We start from the raw sequence: 14,506 nt of genomic DNA on the forward strand, positions 1-14,506 counted from the left end.
ACAGATTCGACTTACCTGAAGGAAAGGATCACTGACGCCAGAAACATCATGTTCGGGAGAATATCCGGCCATGATGAGGTTCTTGAGTATCCGAACCAAGTTAGGAACAATCTGAAAACAACCGGCTTTATAAACAGGATAGCTGAGAAAGTAAACAAATATTTGTACAGAATGCCCACTTCATATCGGCAGTGAATCTGATACAAGCTTTAAAGAAACTTTGCAAAGGGAACTCAAGTTCACAATATAGTTTTAAGTAGAATAATAATTGTAATAAATTAGCCACCGCCCAATCAATATGGAAAACGTCTTTCAAATTTAAATTCATGCTCTGATTAAATATAATAAGAAATTTTGGGGCTAAGTTGTAGAAAGCATGCTATTTTCTAAATAAAATTATGTCAAACTAAGGTATGGATAAATTGTCTTTTATAAAAATGCTATCAGTAAAAAAAGTGTTTTCTTTCAATATACTTTTTCAATATCTTTCAAGGCAGGTGTTCTAAAAAGATAGTTCACATTTAAACCACACCCAAGTAAAATAAATTTTGAAAGAAGGAATAAAAAATGTAAACAATAAAAATTAAAGTCAATGTAAGATTTAAGATCAAAATAGACAACACATGAATTATAGAAACCAAGACATACAATGTTTAAGTCAAGAGTAAGTTTCATGGAGTATTTACAAATTTACATCAACTGGACTAGCCCAGCATGCAGTAAAATGATGAATGAATGAAGTGAAATGTAACCCAATATTTTAATGCATGGGAATAGAGCAATTGACTAAATAAATAAGTATTTTCAATGAGCCAAGCTCAGAATATATTAGTTTGAAAAAGTTATAATAGTTTGTATCATTGATAAAAAATATTTCCAGTTGTAATAAAAATTGAAATTTATGTTTCCTTACTTTTTTATGATTTACGGGGATTAAGATTTTATGTTTTTAAATATAGGCTACGAATATTTAAAAAAAAATCTTATTGAAAACTAACTACAGTAGACTCCCTCTTATCCGGACTCCTCGGGACCGAGGCCAGTCCGGATAACGGTTTTTCCGGTTAAGCCGATGTCCCCAAAAACTCATTAAAATGGACCGTTTACAGTGATATTCGACTTAAATTTAAGAGAGCATTGTATTTAGACATGTGATCACTGGTCTCAAATCTTTCCTACGAGAACAGTCGTTACAGTACCGCACACTTCCTGCCGATCTAGTCCGGTTACTTTTATTAAATCAACTGCAACACTTATTTCTTTTTACAACAGATCTACATGAATTAATTTAGTTGTAAAATAATTAGCTACATTTGTTAAGACTTTAAATTATGACAAGCTGCAAGATTAGTATTATATGAAGTCAAACTATTATTGTATATTTTATACCTAAAATGTTTTTATGATTTCTGCCAGTAAAATGCCAGTCTTACAGCGTAATATTCCTGAAAGTACAAAAATACGTCAAATGTCAAATAAGACCTAGTGGATCTTTGTCGAATCCACCTAGTGGACTCGCCTATTGGGTCTAACGATGATTGGAGAGTCCAATCAAAATTGATCACCACTTACCATACTTTATATGTATTTACCATCTTGTGAGTAAACAGTATAGGTGTACCTAAATATATTATTAAAAGTGTTATTTGACATATTTTTGTACTTTCAGGTAATTTAATAACACGTACGATGCTGATCAAGAAGTTATTTAGTGTAATCTTGTTTTAAAACACAACACTGGATTCAATGTGAATAAAGATGTTTGATTTTATTTTATTAACTAAGTCAACATAAATTTGCTATGGCATATTTATCTAATTGCTGTACTACATATCATGAAAACAATCAGATGACAATATACTAAATTTGGACCTCTACGATCGAACGTAAGATGCAACAACTTATTATTACTTTTTTTTTAGTAATCAATTCAAGGAAAATTGCCAACTTTAGATATAATTTTTTTTATTATAAACTTTTGTTTGTTAAAAAAACTTAAGTGTTTATGGCTTTGTGATATGAGATGTATTAAGTGGTATGAAGTTTGGTTAACAAACGTGCGCAAGCAAACTCTATCTAGTGAATGTCCAGTTCAGTGACTCAGAACTAAACTATTGTGTTTAAAGTTTTTTTTTTTTTTTTTTAAATAAAGACTTACAGTGTCAACATGATGATAAAAATTAAAATTAAATTTAAATGGAAAATAATTAAATTACCAAAAGTATGCAAGGATGTTTAAGATAAATCACAAAAATAAGCTTGTAAATAGTTTGAATGGGTTTGGCCTTAAAATATACATTTTTTTTTTCGTTTATAAAAGCTCTGACAACTAAAAGTGTTATTCTATCTTTTTTTCAAAAGTGACAATGATTGAAATAAAGTATAATATGTTGTGAACAAAAGGAGAGTTCAGTGAACCTTTAAAAGATGTTACTGCAACAAAATGTTCTCTCTTTCGGTCTTTTGTATTTTGTTTTTGAGAAATAACCACTTTAATATCATAGGCTAAACTTTCAAATAAGAAAATGAAAATGATGTTTTGTATAGTATCTTTACACTATCTAACCTTATACCACAGAAAACGTACTACTATAACCCAGAATGAGCATAGCAACGCTGGTGGCGCTGCCTACGGATTGACAGGCAAAGCTCTCTCAAACCGCTTAATGCTTTTTACCATGCTGTTGGCATTCTGGGTTATAGTAGTACGTTTTCTGTGCTTATACCTAGACACCGCTTAAAGAAAGGATCATGAGGTCTTCAGTTCTCCACAATTAAGAAGGATTTTCAATTAACAATTGTGTTTTAATGTTGAAATATGTATAATGTACTTTTATGAGTTACACTTAAGTATGAATATAAAAGAAATTTGCATATTGTGGAAAAGGAAAACACAGTTCATACCCATCTTGACACTATCTTAATTAATTAAAATAGACCTTAACACCAGAGAAGTCTAGATAACTAGTAGCTAAGAATACCAGTAATACATTCAAAATTCTATTTTGTCCATCAGGACTGCGTCAAATAGGTATTGAACACTTATGACCAGTTAAATTTTGAATATCATCTGGGAAAACCGATTAGACTTAAATAAAATTAGTATAAAATGTTTAATTCCAAAGTTCTTTTTCTTGAAATATTGTTTACATATAGCATAGTTGTTATTACACTAAGAAATATGTAGGGATGGTCAAGTCTCGAAATTTCGGGAAATTTTAAATCTCGTTACACGAGACGAGATTTCTTTTTGGACAAGATTTTTATCGAGACGAGAATAAACAAAAAAAAAAAAAAAAAAAAAATTAAAAACGCCTGCAGAAAGTCAATGCAATACCCGCAATACAGGAGCGTGTTGTAGTTGCGTTTCCTTTGCGAAGGCGTTCTTATTTAATTAATTCTTTAAATGTAAATATTACTTTTAACTTAACTAATATTGCTTTTATTTTATGATTTATTTTATTTTAGGATAAGTTTAACTCTATCCTAACTGATATCACTATGTTTCCTAATCGTAGGCATTTTTAATAAGTTAAGCGTGATTAATAAAAAAAATGTTATGCTGATGTTTTTTAATAAAAGATTGTAAATATTCTTGCCTATTATCATTATTTTTGTATTTAAACAGTCATCTAACATTGTTACAAAATCAGGTAAAAATTTTGAACGTGCATTTCCCGTTGTGTATGAGAAGGGAAATCCTGTCTCAATCTCGTCTCAAAATTTTATGAGAAATAAAAAATCTCGTCTCGTCTCGTCTCGAACTAAAAATCCAATCTCGTCCATCCCTAGAAATATGTGAAAAGTCCAATTGAAAAAAGGCACCCACTGTCTTAACCATGATTAAGATGAAATGACCAAGTGAAAGAAGATACGTGAGTAAATTTGGGAGGGAAGTTGAAATAGCGTAGGGAAGAGGATAATAAAGGTTATAATTACCTGCTTCCTGTCAAAACGATCAATTAAAATCGTTATTATTTAGTTATACTAATGATAGGTAACTATCTAATGATGGTAGGATCCTTTAGACAGTAACAAGGTAATTTGAACCTTTATTAGTTAATTATAGAGATAATGATAGGTTTACTGTAGGATCGTTTTGACAGTAACCAGGTAATTTAAACCTTTAGCTCATTAAAATGATCCAGAGGCAAATCCATCATATGACAGATGAGTTTGAAAGCAAATTTGTTGGGTACAAATCAATTTGGATTTAGTGCCCACAGGAGTAAGTAATTAATACCCGTTCATTGAATAAGTATCGGGTCTGGTTCACTGTAGCCTCAAAAGAGCAGTCTTCGACAAGATCCTGGCCTTCCTTAAACATTTGGTGACACTCAAAAACTCTTGTGCGGCTTAAAGCATCATACCCATAAGCTGGTTTGATGAGGGCAAGGGTCTTCGAAGCGGATTTCCGAGTTTAAAGCAAAACATCACAGAGTTGTTCGACGGTACACTCCATGTTGGCGCTACGACACAATAAAAAACACTAAACGCAAAAATCGACCTCCTGTCTCAACGAATCACTGTTAGGCTACTGAACCAAAGTGGTGAAGGACCCTTCTATCAAACCCAACCGGTCCGACCCCCTTCCACTCTCTTTTGAGGCTACAGTGAACCAGTCCCGATTGAATGAAGCCTGTACTTAGTATTTAGCTTCCATTGAAGAAGCTATTTTTGTTGTTTATTGCTTTAAAAACTACACCCAAGTAAATATTAATTCATCTTCAATGAATAAAGAGGGATTGTTAAAATAAATTTTGCATTTGAAATAAATAAAAAAAAAGATTTTTCTAATTAAAGACTTTCAGTGTCATCATGACGATAACAAGCTCAAAATATCAACATGGTGATAAAACTTTAAATGTAAAATAACTTAATTACCAAGAGTATGCAAGGATGTTTAAGATAAGTCACAAAAATAAGCTTGTAAATAGTTTAAATGAGTTTTACCTTAAAATGTAAATTTTTTCATCCAGGCTATAAAAGCTCTGACAACTAAAAGTTTTATACGATCTTTTTTTTTTCAAAAGTAAAGTACCAATGATAGAAATCTATATATAAAGCCAAAAGTACCCATGAACTTTTGAGAAAACTACAAGTCACACCCCCATAAACCATATATTTAAAATGTTCGTCATGACGAGAAACCTTGCGCAAAATTATCCATTATTTCATAAATTGCCCTATAAGGTCGTAATTGCTTTCCAAAGGGAACTTTCCATTTACCTAATGTTAAAAATATCTCAGCTGTTATTATTTGTTCGTATTACCATTACTGTATTCTGTTTTGTTTATTTTATCTTAACTTAACCAATCAATAGTTTTATTAATACTAATGTAGTAAAACGGGGTGGAGCAGCCTGTGGGTAACAGCTAGTAAAGTATAATATGAAAAGAAAAGGCATATGAATAGAAAACTAACCAAAACAAATTAAAACAGTTACTGAAATAGACGTTTTAGTTTGGAAATATTTATTTTTAGTTTTTTTTTTGCAGATTGGAGGCTTTCAAAAATATAACTTTGCTCAGATTAAAACTCACTAGGCATCGACATCTATTTCAGCTTTCAGCATTAATTAAAAACCCCTCAATCAACCAAGTATTCTAAATTCAAACAACGGACAAACATTTGAGCATGTTGGTTATAAATACAAGTGTTAGTGACACAACATGCGTCGGCATGCACGTGCATGATCAGTGTCAAATGAAGCAACACAAACGTAAAAGTTGCGTTTTACCTCTCTGTGGCCAGGATCCTATCAGAAGCAAAAAAACCCAGTTAGACAACAGACTAACGCTACAAAACTTAAATAACTTGTTCAAAACAAAAAGCAGCTCTGTCATATTAATATTCAAACTTCAGTTAACATTTAAAGAATTATTTTTGCAAATGTCAACACCTAGACTGCATATTGTGTTTGCAATCATTTCCTTCCACAATACTTCCATAAGGTGCCACTTTATTACTTGGATAACACTTTAGTTAGAAAGTTTATATACTGTTCAACTTAAGCAATGCTTTTGGTGTGTTTCAAAACCACTGTTTTAATTTTGTATGTTTTCTGATATAAGTACAGTAGAACCAGTCCACTGTGTGAAGATGGAGTATGGAGAATCCACCACAACCAAGAGTTACGAGAAGTATTCAGAGACCCTGGTATTGTAGAAGAGGCAAAAAGCAGAAGACAGGTGGGTCGGCCATATATTGAGGAGAAATGGGGAGAGCTTGTTGAAGAAAGGAGAGATCCGAGGAGAAGACCGGTAGGAAGACCAAAGGCTAGGTGATGGGATCAATTCCGGAAAGATATGGAAACAATGAGACTTGTGGAGGAAGATTCAGGGGGCCGAGAGAATTGGTCAAAATATGTTGGCGAGGCCAAATACGAGCTTTGGTACAAGTAGCCATGGCAGTAAGTAAGTACAGTAGAACCACTGACATCCGGCCTTAGTTTATGCTAGGGATGGACGGGTCCCGAAATTCTGGAAAATATCCAGGAAAAAAATATTCTCGACTTTTGGGGCGGGGTTACATTAAATTCGAGAATTTTTCTGAACGGGATTTGATCCAATCGTCGGCGATTTTGCCACTTCCCGAGTGACGATTACACCGCTATCGCGAGAGTTGTTCACAATAGTTTTGCGAACGCAGGAGGTGAAGACATTTCGATGATTGCGTCGTGATTGCGAGTCACTATGACGATTGCGCCATGACCGAGGAGTCATACCAACGATCATGCAGTGACCGCGAGTCATTACAACGATCGGGCCGTGACCATGACTCATATCAACGATCACGCTGTGACCTTTAGTCATTTCGACCATCGCGCTGTGACCTTCATTCATACCGACGATGACACCGTGACCGCAGAGTAATTTTGACCACCGCGCCATGACCATGTGTCATTTCGACCATCGCGCCGTGACCGCAAGTCACAAGTTTCTATACCTGTAAATTTTTACCCATTTTTAGGTTTTTTATAGATCAGTGCCACAAACGGTAAAAGTTTATTTTGTTTGTCTTTTATGGTAACTGCAATACTCAAGACCTTTAAAACAAACCATTTTAATGCACAGAAAAAAATCCCGTCCCACCCCGTCTCGAAAATCGGGAAGGAAATAAAAATGCTGTCCCAACAAAAATTCAATCCCGTCCATCCCTAGTTTATCCGGCTACTTCTTGGAAGTCAACATCGTAATATTATTCTCACGACTCACAGAAGAGCTCAGTAGTTGCATTATAGGCCTTAGTCTTCGTGGCTTAAACATTTTCACGATTTTTCTTTTGTACTTTGACATATCACTATGTGTCACTCAGTTCTCAGTTGAGCTAGTAGGCCTAACCCCTGAACTGTTGATTATTTTCAGTGTGGTTAGTACAGTACAGTAAATGACCCCTTTTTTTAAAGAAGTCAAGTTACAAATAGTGTACAGACGCTCGTGTGATGTTTTCCAACACACTTTTGCAAAGCGTAAAAAATAAACTAATGAACCAAAAATTGGCACGAGATGGTGCGCTTCTACAAGTTTCACAAGTTACATGCATTCTCTACTACTCACATCTATGCACCACGACTTAAACAACTGCTGTAAAATAAGTATTGATAAGTGGACACTAACTTGACCGCTTGATTAGAAATTGCCGCTATAAATCGGCAAAATTAAAAAATATCGGTGAAAAATATTGGACTAAAGACCCCCTGACGTAGGCTACAAACAATAACTTTCAGCTTTTTCTAAATGTGTGGTATATTCATCAATGATTGTTATACTTTGGAGATTTATTAAGGTAAAGTTTTAAAAAGATTTTGAATGCCAGTTTAGTCTAATACAAAAAAACTACAAAACAACAGAGGAAGAATGTATGTTATAATCTAATGCTGGCATTCAGGAAGTCGCTTAAATTTGTTTTGCCTTTTACCTTAGAATCCAAAAACAGTTTTATACATATCTTTGGAATTGTGGAAAAACATTTTACTGGTTAACTTCCTCGTTTAACAATGAAACCATAACTAAAAAAAACATAACAATAAAATCTAAACAATTTTTTAGATTTTGTAATTCTAAACTGTAAGCTGTCTCAAGAAAAATCAGCTGTCTACGGTCTAAATACTCGCTACGGACGCAATACCTGTACTAGTACACAGATTGGACCAACAGAAATTTAAAAGAATTTAACATGGATCAAAACAGCCTATCAGATACTACAATGCAGTGACACAATCCTCAAACAAGACAAAGATTCCCAAGCAATCTTTTTCAGAAATTTTTTATTCCAATAAAAATGGCAGAAAATAGGAAAACAAAATGTCCTAAATAGTTTCTGATGGCACCTAATAGGTTTAAAAATCAAGAGAGCTAAGTAACTTAGTTTAAGTTTAATTTTCTAGAAAGTTTTAGCTTGTAGAGAGCTTAAAACTTTTACTACGAGCTAAAACTTTTACTTGAATAATGAAACCTTAACAGATAAACACATCAATTTAAATTGAATGTAGAGATAGGATTAGAAAACTATTGATAGGTTTTATAATTTCTACTTTAGAAGAACTTTGAATTTCCTGATCTACAATTTTACAAAAAATTCTTAACAATTTGTGGCACCTTACAAAGTAATTTTTGCATATAAATTTGGAAAATATATTTGTCGTTTTTCTTTCAGTATAATCCCACCATAGGTCTAGTTTATTTGGTAAAAAATTTGTTTGGTAAATCATTTATACATCAAGAAACAGTTCAATTGAAACCATATAAATTACACTGTACAGTAAAGCATATAAAAAGACCTTTTACAAAACGTCATAAGGAATAGATGATTTCAGTGTTAAGACAGGTTAAAAAGAAAGTTATTTTTAGAGGAAAAGTTATTGCAATTACAGTATTATTGCTTGGTAAAAATCAATAAAGTTACAACAAAACATAACATTCAACAGTTTTTGAAAACATGCACACATTGGTGATTTCAATTATCAGTGAAAAATAGAAGCCAATTAAACTTAAAACTTAAAAAAATACTTAAATATTACAGCATTTCAGGGAGTTTAAGCTTTTAAAATCAAATTTGATATAAATAATAAATTCATTTCATAAAAAAAATACGTACATTGGTACATTTAATTAATTATTTCATTATTAGTGGAACTTTTACAAAATCATACCCTGAAAAATATAATATTTTCATATTTGTCGTGAATTATTCCAAATAAAATTTTCAAAAAGCAGAAAATAGTACCAGAGTTGTCCGAGACTTTTTGCAAATACTTTAAAATTAGATCAAAGGAGAACTCAGAATAAAAATTTTTACTGTAGATAAAATGTTTTTAAAGTGATTTCTGTAAAAGCCATCACAGGAGGAACAAGTTTCAGAATGTTGAAACTAGGGAAATAGGCCTAAAGTTGTTCTTTTCTAACATAAAACAACAAACTTCTCTATATCACTTATCATTTTGATATTCATCTATACCAAAACTTCAGACTGCTCCTGGGTTAAATGGATGAAACGCATATCTCCATAATTAAAATACTTTTATTACTTCAAAACCCCCTGAAATACTGTGAGAGGACGGTTATTAGTGACATGCTCAACTCAAAACGTAGTTTACCTTTTTGAAGTGGTTGAGTGTGTCTACGCTCTGTTCACACATCTCGGTAATTAACGTAACTCCGGTGATCAAAACACCTGCAAGACATTGTTTGTTAATATCGATGTTAAATAAACAGCATTAAAAGTAGCAAATAATTTACAAAGTTTGTCTATTTTTTACAATGATGGGTCCAGAAATTTCAGAAAATTTTCTGGGATCTTCAGGTAGGATTGAATTTTGCTTTGGATTTTCTCAGGACAGGATTTGTTTTAACTATCATAGAGTTTGTCAAGATCCCAAGTAACGTTGATGATATCTACGCAATTGGGGGAGATTATAATGAATTTGCTACGATTGCAGGAAATGATGAAGAATTTTGAATGGCCAGTGACGATGATGAAACCATATAAATTACACTGTACAGCAAAGCAAATAAAAAATCTGTTCTTGTGATCATGGAACAATAAGTCGTTCCATCAGTTAGACTTTGTAAAAAAGTTTGTGTATTCGTCAGCTTATTGGTAATTTAGATCAGCACAATCTATCGGTGGCTCACATCAACTACAACGATTTTTACCGGAAAAACTGGCGACAGCTTTAACATGGGGATGAAATGTCTAGTTGTATCAAAAGCCAAAGATTATACTTTAAGCAGAAATTTAGAATTTATTGTTTAATTATGGATATTGGTTTATATTGATAGATAGTATTTCATTTTGTTACTGACCGTACAATATCCTTGGATGTTGTAATGTAATTAAATATTAGCAATCAGAATAAAAGAGTTGCTAACAATAAATGAATGAGTAATTCTATATTTTTAAAGGTAGTTTCTCTGTACGATTTCCACTTACCATGATTTTTCTCTGACAACAGTGACCGAGTGGCAGGCAGAAATATTTCCATGAGTTCCGGCACCTTGAGTATGATCCTGTACGCACACAACGCAGCTTTCTTGCGTACGTAAGCGTTGGGTGACTTCATCAAGCGCTCCACCTCGGCGGCTAAATCTCGCGACATCTCAGGAGAAGCTATGGCGCCTAGTGTGCACAACGCAAGCCCGACCACAAACTGTACGGAACTGTTGAGGTCACTGAAACATGGGAAGAGAAATTTAGGAATGTGTCTTTTTAAAATATGAAAATGAATCTCAATTTAAGTTGCTTGTTTATGGATATATCTTCCAAAATGGTTTACCAGGTTCAAACATAAAGGCTTCAAGGCTAAGTTGACTTCGTTGAAAAAAATTCCGTTTTGGTGTAGACAAAAAAATCCAGAAAAGGAAAATCCAGCCTGACTCTTAGGCCTCTTATTTAAACTCTGCGGTTTGCCGCATGCTGCTGTGACCTGCAGCCCTAAAAGTGCATTGAGTTAAATGAGAGCTTTTACATCATGTGGTGGCTGCCGCACGCCGTTTTAGCAGGCTGGATGCACAACAGCGTATCTACAGGCTGTTAAAACGTAAGGTCCCTTGGTGCATTGGTTTATATAGGAGGTTTTAAACTCAGTGATACACCACAAAAGTTCTGTCAACATGAGCACAGCAAAACCCTCCCCATTATGTGTTTATTAAGTTTTAAAGCATGATAATGATGCAGACAAATTATTACATACCGTATTCATATAGCCAATATAATATTTCACACATTTTTTGGGTTAATTAATTTACTATATAGATTTTAGGATTTTAAATTATTGGTATTATTATATCAAGCTAATTAAATTATTTTGTCCTGTTAAGTTTGGTCTGCGTTTTAGCGGGGTGCTCCAGCCAGAAAGTATTATTTGAATACAGGCCTGTCATCGAATTAATTTTATTCTCCCTTCACAATAACTACAAATCACTTTTAATAGTGAATATATATCCTAAAGTTAGTATTTTGTGACGTTCGCTATACGTGACGGCACATAATATAAGAGGAACCTTACAACGCTTTGAGCCCTGACTTAGCTATGGACAGTTACGAGTATAGTTACTTTTTCAAGCTGTTTGTGATGAGCAGATGCACGTCTTGTCGCTCATCCAGCAACAACATGGCTCCGAGGTAGCCAATCCTCTTGTCTGTGAACCTCGGCGACGCAATCAGCTTCAGACACTCCAACTGGCCAAAGTGGGCTTTGTATCTACAACACATTGTAAACATAAAGTGGTCGCATTGTTTTACACCTTGTTAACTACAAACACTGACCAATAATATGAACATTAAATAGTCAAATTCAAAGTATGTTGAATCACACACAGTAACAGACTTCACACACGTAAGCCTTCTCAATTCAATTTTTAGAATCAAAAAGATTCACTTTATCAAGTCGCTTAGTTACTTCACAGCATTAGTGTGGTAAAGTAATGGGCCTATGGGTGTTCAAAGATTGAGAGAAAAGAAATAAAATTGGAATGCTTTGAACGCCAACTTATCAGCTGGTAACGACCAATTCAATTCTTGATCTGCCAACTTCTGCTGAGTATAAATTGAAAAATTAAATGGGTCCCGAGTCTAGGTCTTACCGTGACACCTACAATAAAAGCTACTTCCCTATAGGGGAATTCGTTAAAAACAATGACAAAGAAAAGAACAGCACAAAGTAAAATTTGACTATCTTAACACGTTCTTGAATTTACTACCTAAGATTATCTGAAATAAATTAATCTCACCCTAGCATGTGTATGTACAGCAGTTTGGCGATGTTGCGACATCTCCACACACTATCCTCCTCGCGGAACGTACTGCGGATGTAGGCACATTCCTTGTTGATCACAGCTCGCTCCTCGGCAGCCGTGCGTGCCGCACGGATCTGCCTTATCAGGTCCCTCAGCCGCATCGGGGTCGGCGTGCGCACTGCAACACCACCTTTACTTAAGTACACTTTCTACATGAATTCAAAAGGTACTAATATAACCTCGAGCATGTTTCATGATACTAAAAAACACTGCCTTTATTTTAGTCCACCTGAAGAATTTAGAAACATAAAGGTTCAACAAACCTAAAACTTGCATGTTTATCGTTACGTTACATAATTGTTTTTAAGTAAAATTATTACTTACACTATAGAGGTAGCCTAATCTAGACCATATTTATTATTTAATATTGTAACCCTGTACTTGACCTAGCTGAAATTATTCAATTATTATGGATCATTGAGCATTGGGATCCCGGCAAACAAATTAGCTGGTCTTAAGTCAGTAATTAAACTGCTCCCGGTACTTCTTATGGATGGCTTAGTTTATAAAAATACTAGTTGGTCCTTAAAAGGCGAGATGGTAAATTTCTAAAATAACATTAATACCAAATTGCAATACAGTACAGTACTACCAAATAGCTAAAAACTCAAGTTGTTATTTGAAAACATTTTTACAAATGTTTAAGTGGAATTGTTCCAAGAGTTATTATTTAACAAATATTTTGTCTGACTACACACATAATTCTTGTAGTACTCCAGAGAAACTGAAAGGCTAATTTTACTCCTTGCTCCAAATAATTTTAACCCTAAGAAAAAATTCATAGGCTTTACCCCAATAGATACAAATTGTATTTAAAGAAATTTTATCGATTTATAGCAATAAACCTTGAGATAATATTTTGTGATAGATGAAGTAAAAAATCTCATGAAATTTCACTGCTAAAAACACATTTGCTTAGGGTACTTTTACAGAAAAGCTTCATTATTAACTTACATTTGTCACTCGTGTACTTAAGCTTAAACATGATTCCTCTTTAAAAATGAAACTCCAACCACAAGGTTTACAACTTAAATTTCAGTGGCAACTGGAAGCTGTTTCCCAAGTACTTTGCGAAGATATTTACAAAACAATCCATTTTCCATTTGCTTATCAGGGATTCATTGTCAATACATGACTAACAGATGCTTACCCTTGTGCAGTAAATTATCTCGTTACTTCACTTTTCAGTCTGTTTTCACTGAACTAAATTTTCAAAATAATAAATTACATAGTTTGGACGTTAGTAATTGAGCATAATCATATTGGACAACAGTTTTACAATTCAAATTTTATATTTAAACTGACAAAAAGAACAATATGTTAGAAAGAGTATAGAAGATTGCAAATTAATATAATTATATTAGTTGTGTTCTTGGAAAAAATTGAGGATAGTAAGATGTATCCAAACCCAATACATAATATTTGTCCAAGTTGTAGTTTCTGTTTACTACAAGTTGATGGCTGTGTTTACTACCAGTTGATAACCAATTTAATATTTTATTTTCTTGTTTCCCTAAACTGTGATTAACTTATCAGGATTATAAATATCACAATAACGAATTCTACCCATCTGATCTGATAACAATTGGTTAGTAATGGGTTATATTAAACTATTATCGTTCAAAAATCAAATAAGTGATACCGTACAACATTTCAAAAGTTGTGATAGTGATATCTGATTTAATGGACATACTAAAAACATAGTAGATCTTGCGATAGACTTTGGATTTAAGAGTCCTTGGAGCCTAGACGTTCCAACTCATAAAACAGTTTAAAAACTACAAAGCAAATTTCAAATCTCACAGTAAACTAGATATTTAAATTACAATCACTTTAGTATTTTAAAAAATATTTTGGGGTGGAAATAACTCTTCAGCGGCTGTTTGAAAATAACAAATTTAACAATGCTCTTATGACGGGCAAATCCAAGATGGCCGTTGGCTTCCATGGGCTCCGTTGGAAATAGGTACATTCAAAACAACAAACAACATTTCTAATCCCACAGTATACTAGATACCGGTATTTACATTATGATCACTTTGGTGATTGAAATACTATTTTTGTCTATGATAATTAACTCTTCAGCAGCTGTTTAAAATTATTCTAGTTGGCCGCTAGCCTCCAAGCACTCTTAAGAGTACTGCAAACTATCTTTTTATCATATTGTAAAACCTGAAGTTTATTTAGATTTTTTATGGTTTGTGGT

At 33.3% G+C, this 14,506-nt stretch overlaps 1 protein-coding gene across 3 annotated transcripts in view; it reads right to left on the reverse strand.

Moving 5' to 3' along the window:
* LOC128991126 (AP-1 complex subunit gamma-1) overlaps positions 1-14,506 on the reverse strand; it is a 51,488-nt gene that overhangs the window by 18,458 nt on the left and 18,524 nt on the right. For 2 of the 3 annotated variants that reach the window (XM_054413877.1, XM_054413884.1), the window contains exons 3-9: positions 12,235-12,418; positions 11,559-11,705; positions 10,436-10,674; positions 9,600-9,676; positions 7,561-7,587; positions 5,742-5,759; positions 16-111 (exon numbers count right to left, since the gene is read on the reverse strand). In XM_054413877.1, the coding sequence (XP_054269852.1) occupies positions 16-111; positions 5,742-5,759; positions 7,561-7,587; positions 9,600-9,676; positions 10,436-10,674; positions 11,559-11,705; positions 12,235-12,418 (788 nt within the window). The remainder of the gene's footprint in view (positions 1-15; positions 112-5,741; positions 5,760-7,560; positions 7,588-9,599; positions 9,677-10,435; positions 10,675-11,558; positions 11,706-12,234; positions 12,419-14,506) is intronic. The other variant, XM_054413894.1, reaches the window with a different exon arrangement.

Source organism: Macrosteles quadrilineatus, unplaced genomic scaffold, assembly GCF_028750875.1.
Source record: "Macrosteles quadrilineatus isolate MER2022 unplaced genomic scaffold, UCM_ALF_1.0 Scaffold_1__1_contigs__length_201487025, whole genome shotgun sequence".
NCBI classification, from domain to species: Eukaryota; Metazoa; Arthropoda; class Insecta; order Hemiptera; family Cicadellidae; genus Macrosteles; species Macrosteles quadrilineatus.